Consider the following 9,378-nt stretch of genomic DNA (forward strand, 5'->3'; position numbering starts at 1 on the left):
CTCTCCAAAAACACTTAATTATTTACCATGGAACATGTGAGCAACTGATAAGCAATTTATCAGATTTGGTATGCATATCTGAGAGTGAAGACATTAGAAAGGATGACACATATACTATATTTGTCTCTTGCTTGGAAGTATTTGCAACAGAGCGGTGGATCGCCATTTTTTTTAGTATTTTGGAGCATTTAATTTGGAAAAGGTAGTGATATGATTATCTTTTTTTAAATAAATATAAAAAACAAGAAGACTTGCCCCTTTCAAGACCACACAATGGTGAATATTGGAAAGGAAGTCTGGCTTGGTTTGTGTGGGAGAATATGTCTTATTACTAAGGTTGGCTGTTGGATACATTGGGCACATTGTTGCAGATTCTGTCTTTATATATGGAACAGCACAGTACTGGCCCTTCAGCATATGGCGTTTTGCTGCCCTATGGAAATCTACTCCACAACATTCTAATTTTTTTCCTTTCTCACACACTAACCTTCTATGTTTTTTCCTCAATAGTTAGCTATTCAAATCTGCCAACTGGGAGTAATGAAATGTAAAAACTTGAAGCCAAAGCAATCTGCTCTTAAAATATGCTTCTAAATTGTTTTATTACCAGCTCAGAAAGGAAGTGATGCTCTTTTGAATATTTTATTTAAAATTTTCACTCATAATGCAGTCAATTACAAAGTTGTGTGTGTACGCACACGCATGCACACACTAAAATGCTAGAATAGATATATAATTGCTTAAAGAGGATCATTATTAAAAAAAATTAGTATCTCTAAATTAACATTTCACTTCATGAATACAGGCATGCAATTTACAAAGTAGTCTCACATTAATCTCTTTTCATCTAGTATTCTTTATTAATTAATTAAATTTAATATAAATAAACTATCTCTTCCATTTATTAATGTATATTAATATTCCTTTGTATCTGCCCAAACTACAAATCTCCTCCAATAATTAAAATCTTTATTTCCACATTGCCCTTAATGTCTCTTGAAATTGAAATAAAAAGGAAAAAATAATGAATTTAACCATAATTAGTTATAAGTAAAAATCCCCCTCTACTGGTGCTGTTTAATATACACAGCACAGCTCCACCCACCTCTATTGTTTGGGATGCGGTGTCTGCCACAAAAATAGATGCTACCAGACCTAGACACCCCTGACCTCCTGGTACATATCTTTTTTTAACTTGATAATCAAATTACAACCACCAATAAAATAAACACCTCATTCCTTCGATTTATTAATGGGTAATGTCTCCACAAATTCTGCCACTTGTTTACAATCTCTTTTTTAAAAAAAAATCTTATTCCCATCAGGTAAGGAGATCTTCAATGAAGTACAAACTTGTAACCTTTTTCCCAAAGGGTCTTCTTAACTGGAATGAACTCCATTCTTCTAGTCAGCAATTGTGTATTAATATCTGGGATTAAAGAAAATCTTTTAAAGTGGGCTCTTTCTTATTCTTGCAGACACCAAGGCTAAGTTTTTTTTTCTTGATATTTTAAACATTTAACCACTATAGGGCGAGGCTTTTCATCTGGTCATCGCCCAAGGTCTCTGTCACCTTTCTATTCCAATAAGACTTTCAAATTTTTTCAGCCCCCAGAACTTAAGGTATCCATCTTTGTAGAAATCAAATCATATCTTGTTTTCCTTCTCCTTTTTTAATTCAACAATTTTGATATTATTTCTTCTGCTAACATTTTCTATGTCAATTTTTTTCCAAACATTCCCTACATTCCAAACATTTTCAACAGTCCCTACTATAACTTAATTCTCCAGTTTCCCCACTCACTCCTGTACATTTTCAACCTTTGCTTCCACTTTTTTAAACCTTGTGATCTATTTTTCCCACATCTTGCATCTTTTCCATATAACTGTCAGCTTGATAAACTTTGTATTTGTATGTTTTACTTCAGTCTTCAGAAATAGTTGTAGAGGTTAAAACCTTGTGTTTATGGTTTTCTTTTGTACTTTCCCTTTAAGGATTGTTTTTGTAGAGTTACCATAGTTACTATGACATCGCATGTTGTAATATGTGAGTGAATTGAGAGTTCTCTTCTCATTCTTGGAATGACCATGGAAGAGATGTGAGCTCTTGAGAAACTATTCTTTGAATTCATCATTACTATTCATCATTATTATTCATTATTAATCATTTATTAGCACTTTATTTTTATATTTGTTTGAAGTTGATGTTTGTTATCATTTACAATATGCTGTATTTTACTCCTCATTATAAAGTGCGAAGCTATGAAAATGTTTATTCACTTTTATCAGCGGAAAATTAAAACAATTTACAGCTGCAATTGTGAAGTTTGATTTATTTAGATGAATAGGATACAATTTGGAATATTGAGACTTGCTTCTTATGGAGAAGTAAGTCTCCATGTTTTGAGATTGAGAAATATTAGAAGCTGGGGAGTGTCACCTACAATTTATTCAAAGAAAAGGTGTTTTATAAAATTGTGAATTTGGTTGGAAGAAAGATAAGATTTAAAGAAAGTCTGTTAGAAAATTCTGGAAGCTTCTATGAGAACATCTCAGGAATTGTACAGTTAGAGCATGTCTGTCTGACTTCAGGCACTTGTAGCCTTTAAAGAGAAAAACATAAGCTACCACTCTTACCAGCCAGGCAAATTGGCAGGAAGCCCAGATTTTGTGATCTACAAACAACTGATATCGCAGCCAGACTACAGAAAACCAGAACTAAGGAATACACTTAAAGGGGCCAAAAACATTAAAAAAAATATATATATTTATAGTTCCATGAATAAGCCAGGAGAAGAGGTGCTGCAGTGTGAAGAATTCAAGATGGAGAAGTCTCATTGGGCTAAAGACCTTGAGCAAACAGCTCCTCTCATAGAGCTGTCTGATTGTGAATTGAGCGACCAAGGCAGATGGATAAGGCTTGGCAGAAGGTTGGAGTCAGTGACCAGAGAAGTGGCTGAACTACCAAGCAGGAAGAAGACTCCATTAAGGCACTGCAGACCTCAATGGTTGGTTTAGAGGTTAATGAATTGGAACAGATGAATGTACATTGCAAAGCCCCACTGATGCTGTACTGAGCAAAATACTGAAGATACAAACTCAATCAGCGATAACTGAATGTTCAGATGTGAATCCTGATGATTGTATTTCCAGGGTTATGAGTGTAGGAAGATCTTCAAAGACATCTAGAGCGAGTACAGCTTTGCATGCTTCAAGCAGTCTTGGGTAAACTTGTACCTCTCACTTTGTTCGTTTTAGATTGGTCACAGTGTTTGAACTACCGAAAGAAAATAAACACACACACCGAGTGCAGTTCAGATTATACAAATGTTTATTACAAATTCAAAAGCTGATTTCACACTACAATATGCAAGCCTTTCCCAACTATACTTATCAATGCTTGGACTGGTCCCAACTGCCGAAGCGAGGCAACGACTGCACACTTGTAGTAGGTTGTCAGAGCGCCGGTAGCAGCTTCTCCACCTCCCCTTAGCATGCTAAGTTAATTAACGAATAACATAATTTTCAGCTTATCATTTTTAATACAATGGTTTATTTTACATCAAGGCTAGGTCTCTGACAGTCTGTGACCAAAACAAGCAGGAAGATTAAATGTTCTCGGTACACAGATGTCCTTTCTTCAGATAACAGCATCTCTGGCCCCTTGGTGGAATTTTGCTTATGTCTGCTGAGTCTAAAAACAATTAGGTTCTCAGCCTAGCAGAACCCAAAGCTGCAAGTTTTTTTTAAAAAAAAGATTATCAGCTCTGCAGAACCAAGAGCTGGAAATTAAAAAAAAAACAGGTTAAAAAAGTAGGTTAGAATCTTCCATTACACAAGCTTATCGGCTATGCATGTTAAGACACAAGCAGACTTGGCTATTATCTGTTTACAATGTGAGTTGTTTATGAAGATTCAGCAACTTGGGCAAGAAGCTGAAGTGAAGATTCAGCAACTTGGGCAAGAAGCTGAAGTGAAGATTCAGCAACTTGGGCAAGAAGCTGAAGTGAAGATTCAGCAACTTGGGCAAGAAGCTGAAGTGAAGATTCAGCAACTTGGGCAAGAAGCTGAAGTGAAGATTCAGCAACTTGGGCAAGAAGCTGAAGTGAAGATTCAGCAACTTGGGCAAGAAGCTGAAGTGAAGATTCAGCAACTTGGGCAAGAAGCTGAAGTGAAGATTCAGCAACTTGGGCAAGAAGCTGAAGTGAAGATTCAGCAACTTGGGCAAGAAGCTGAAGTGAAGATTCAGCAACTTGGGCAAGAAGCTGAAGTGAAGATTCAGCAACTTGGGCAAGAAGCTGAAGTGAAGATTCAGCAACTTGGGCAAGAAGCTGAAGTGAAGATTCAGCAACTTGGGCAAGAAGCTGAAGTGAAGATTCAGCAACTTGGGCAAGAAGCTGAAGTGAAGATTCAGCAACTTGGGCAAGAAGCTGAAGTGAAGATTCAGCAACTTGGGCAAGAAGCTGAAGTGAAGATTCAGCAACTTGGGCAAGAAGCTGAAGTGAAGATTCAGCAACTTGGGCAAGAAGCTGAAGTGAAGATTCAGCAACTTGGGCAAGAAGCTGAAGTGAAGATTCAGCAACTTGGGCAAGAAGCTGAAGTGAAGATTCAGCAACTTGGGCAAGAAGCTGAAGTGAAGATTCAGCAACTTGGGCAAGAAGCTGAAGTGAAGATTCAGCAACTTGGGCAAGAAGCTGAAGTGAAGATTCAGCAACTTGGGCAAGAAGCTGAAGTGAAGATTCAGCAACTTGGGCAAGAAGCTGAAGTGAAGATTCAGCAACTTGGGCAAGAAGCTGAAGTGAAGATTCAGCAACTTGGGCAAGAAGCTGAAGTGAAGATTCAGCAACTTGGGCAAGAAGCTGAAGTGAAGATTCAGCAACTTGGGCAAGAAGCTGAAGTGAAGATTCAGCAACTTGGGCAAGAAGCTGAAGTGAAGATTCAGCAACTTGGGCAAGAAGCTGAAGTGAAGATTCAGCAACTTGGGCAAGAAGCTGAAGTGAAGATTCAGCAACTTGGGCAAAAAAATTATTGAAGAAAGAAAACACGAGAGTATGAGGAACAACATGCAATGAAGATGGCAAGAATAAAAGCATTAGCTCCGGCTTCTGCAGGATCTATCACTCAACCTGAAGTATCCAAGGAGCTACCAGCAGGTTAATGGGTGCTGCAGCCACAAGGAGCCACGGGTGGCGCTGCTAGTGCTCGAATGTCCGTGAGCAACCCTGTGGAAAGAACTAGTGACATTTTATCTTTTCTGAGCACACAATTTATGAATCTTCCTGAAAGAAGAACATTTCATCCAGGTTCAATCATGCAAGTTGATCACATACAGCAACTGATGTCTCAACCACGTGTTGCTGAAGGGCCAGTGATATGTCAAGGATCTCCACCAATGCCGCCACAGCCATACCAAGGAACCCTATCAATGTCATCATTTACATATCAAGATCCAACACCTATGGCACCAGTTCAAGTTCCTTATGCTCTTTTTGCAACAAGACAACCAGTTGCAAGCCATGATGGACAAGACAATATGCTATCACTTGTAGTGAAACAAAATGAAATTTCTGCTGTTAGCACAGCAACAAGGTTCATATGGTTTATCCAAGTAGGAAATTCCAGTTTTTAATGGTGATCCATTACAATATCTGACATTCATGAATTCCTTTGAACATCACATTGAAAGTAATACTAGAAATGCCAAAGATTGTCTGTATTACCTGGAACAGTACACTGGAGGACAGGTGAAGGATTTAGTCAAAAGTTGCCAATATATGGATCCAGGCCAAGTTTTTAAAAGGGCAAAAGAATTATTGCATCTTCATTATGGCGATCAACATAAAATTGGAAGGGCCCACGTAGACAAGATTCTTTCTTGGCCAGCAATAAAATTAGAAGATGCAAAGGCTTTGCAAGCATGCATGCTTTCTGAGAGGATGTTGTAATGCAAGGGGAAGTAGTGTATATTTGCAAGAGCTGAATTTGTTTGATAATTTGACGATCATTGTCAACAAATTGCCTTATAAGTTGAAGGACTTGTGGAGAACCAAAGCCACAGAGCTTAAAATGCTTTCCAGAAGGGATTCTACCTTTGAGGATGTTGTACAATTTTTGGAATGGCATGTGCATGTTTACACCATACTAGTATTTGGAAATATTAAGGATACTTTAATAGTTCCTAAGGATGTAAAGAAGTCTAAATCATCATCTCAACAGAAACCAAAAGAAAATACCTTTATTACTGCTGCGACAGGTACAAGCACTAGAAAAAAACAAGAAAAAAGAGGATCAGACTAGTCAGAAAAGCTGTATGTATTGCAAAAAACAGCATGCTTTAGAAAAAATGTTCACAATTCGAGGGGGGATATAATCGTATGATGAGAAATTAACCTATTTTTTTAAGAAGAATGGAATATGTTTTGATTGCTTGTGCAATGGACACATCAGCAAAACTTGTAACAAGCAACTCAGTTGTGATAAATGCAGTTTAAAGCATTCTGTTATTGCATATTCAATGAAGTTGAGAAAGAAGTCAAACAATCTGAATCCAAGACTAAAGACACAGCCAAAGAGGATGCTTGAGCTTTTGTTCAAACAAATAGTCTTACTGGGGCTGGTGACAAGGCTCTCTCAATAGTTCCTGCACAGGTTAAAGCTAAAAAAGTAAGCTTTATACTGAAGACCTAGGCATTTCTTGATCCAGGAAGTACTGGATTACTTTGTACTGTTCAATTAATGAATAAACTTAATCTTCATGGTAAAAGATCACAAATCTTGTTGAAGACAATTAATGATGGAAAGGAACATTGAAACTAATATAGTTTCAGGTTTATAGATTGTTGAATTGGATAGCAATGAATTTTGCCATCTTCCAAGTGTATATGCTTGCAAGACAATGCCAGTGAACAGGAGAACATTCCATCTTGGGATGATATCAAACAGTGGGATCATCTAAGAGGTGTGCTTACCCAAGATTGATGCTAAAATTGAAATGTTAATCAGATTAGATGTACCAAAGGCTCTTGAACCTCTAGAAATAATGAGTCAAAATGATGGACCTTGTGATGTGATAAAGTTGCTCAGATGGACAATTAATGGACCATTAGGAGGAAAAATGAATAATGATCAGGAGTCATCGAATGTAAATGTCAACAGAATTTCAGTTGTCAAACTTAATGATTAATGGGAACAACAGTTTAAAATTGATTTTCCTGAATGTCTCAAAGATATTCAAGAACCTTCAAAGGAGAATAAACAGTTTCTGGATATAGTTTCAAATTCTGTAAAACTTGTTGATGGCCACTACTGTATAGCATTACCTTTGAAGGAAAGAAAAATTTGAATGCCAGATAATAAATTAATTGCAGAACAGTGTATGCTGGATTTGAAGAGAAAATTCAAAAGAAATCCTTTCATTTGGAATATCCCAACGTCATGTCGGACATGATAACCAAGGGTTATGTGGAAAAGGTATCAGAACATATCTTGGAACATAAAGATGGTAGAAAATGGTATTAACCTCATCATGGAGTTATACATCAACAAAAGGAGAAACTATGTGTAGTAGTTGATTGTGGAGCATCATTTCAAGGAGTTTCATTGACTTCTCAACTTTTACTTTTAAGTCTAGACTTAACCAATACATTAACAGGCATTCTGATAAGATTTTGCAAAGAGCCTGTTGTGATTGCTGCAGATATTGAAGTGATGCTTCATCAAGTACAATCAGAAGATTGTGATTTTTCTACGCTTATTGTGGTGGTCTAATGGCAATTACAGTAAAGATATAATTGAATACAGAATTTATTTGGAGAAACTTCATCAGTGAATTGTGCAAATTTTGCTTTCAGGAAATGTGCTGAACATAATGAAGAACAATTTAGTTCTCAAACTATAAATATCATCAGAAATAATTTCTATGTTGATAATTGTCTTCAGTAGTTTCAGAAAAAGGAGCAATAAGTATTTATCACTAGTTACGAGATCTGTAATAAAGGAGGTTTCTGCCTTACGAAATGGATTAGCAACAGTCGAGATGTGCTGGCTATCTTTCCTGAGGCAGAAAGAGCAAAGGAGATAAAACATCTTGACTTCAATTGTGATGTTCTACCTTTTGAAAGAATTCTGGGAGTGCAGTGGTGTGTTCAATCTGATGTTTTCATATTCAAAATTATTTTGAAGGAACAGCCTTTAATGAGAAGAGGTATTCTTTCGATTGTAAACTCAATATGTGATCCGTTGGGGATCACATATCAGTAGTATTAATAGCCAAGAAAATTCTGCAAGAAATGTGCAGAAGAAAATTTGGATGGGATGAAACTATACTAAATTCCATTGCACAAGATTGGATGAATTGGATTGAAAATCTTAAAATGATAGAAAATTTTGAAGCAAACAGATGTTTTAAACCAGCAGACTTCAGAATTGTCACATTGCAGATTTTAGACTCCCTATAATTCCCAGGATTCTCCCTATTAACTTTTTTTTTAAACAAAGGAACTAGATTTACCAGTCTCCAATCCTCCAGCACCTCCCCTCAGGCCAAAGAGGATTCAAAGAACATCGCTACTGCCCCAGCTATCTCTTCCCTCACTTCCCACAGCAAACTTGGGTATATTGTGTCAGCCCCAGAGATACATCTCATCTGGCCCTGGGGACTTGTCAATCTTGATGTTTCTAAGAAGATCCAACACTTCCTTTTAACATAACATACAATCCAATATTCAAAATTTGATTTTACAAAATAAATCCCAAACCCACCCTCCCACCCCATCAGCCAACTCCCTTAAGGGGTGCCAAAAATATAAATGAAATATATAATTAAAAAAAAAAAATTATAAATGTTGAAAACAATTCAAAGTATATCTAAATGCATATATTTCAAATACGGAGACCATTTACTAAGAAAAAGGGAATAATTATCATGTAAATTATAAGTAATTTTTTCCATAACAATACAAGCTTTCAATTCATTATGCCAATGTAGTATATTAATCTCTGTATTATCTTTCCAAGTACTCGCAACACATTTACGTGCTATTGATAACACCAAACGTACAAAAGCAATTTGAATTTTATCTGAACCTAACCCTTTCATCCAAATAAATTACCCAACAAAAAAAAAGCAAAGTTATACAATTTTTCCAAAACTACTTTAATTCCTTGCCAAAGTGGTTGAACTTTAACACAAGTCCAAACAGCATGTAGAAAATTTCCAATACATGAATCACATCTAAAACAAATCTGAATCACTAAACCCATATTTTTTTCAATTTCTCTGGAGTCAAATATAATTGATGTAAGATATGGAATGGTTAATTATAATTTTTTACATTTGTCAATTTGATTACATTGTCCTGACACAAATCCACCCAATCA

At 36.3% G+C, this 9,378-nt stretch overlaps 1 protein-coding gene across 1 annotated transcript; it reads left to right on the forward strand.

Moving 5' to 3' along the window:
• Positions 1 to 3,850: 3,850 nt before the first annotated feature.
• On the forward strand, positions 3,851 to 5,032 carry LOC138762460 (involucrin-like). The gene has a single exon (XM_069936218.1). The coding sequence runs from the start codon at positions 3,851 to 3,853 to the stop codon at positions 5,030 to 5,032; it is 1,182 nt and encodes a 393-aa protein (XP_069792319.1).
• Positions 5,033 to 9,378: the final 4,346 nt, after the last annotated feature.

The sequence above is a fragment of the Narcine bancroftii genome, chromosome 4 (genome assembly GCF_036971445.1).
Source record: "Narcine bancroftii isolate sNarBan1 chromosome 4, sNarBan1.hap1, whole genome shotgun sequence".
In the NCBI taxonomy this organism is placed as follows: domain Eukaryota; kingdom Metazoa; phylum Chordata; class Chondrichthyes; order Torpediniformes; family Narcinidae; genus Narcine; species Narcine bancroftii.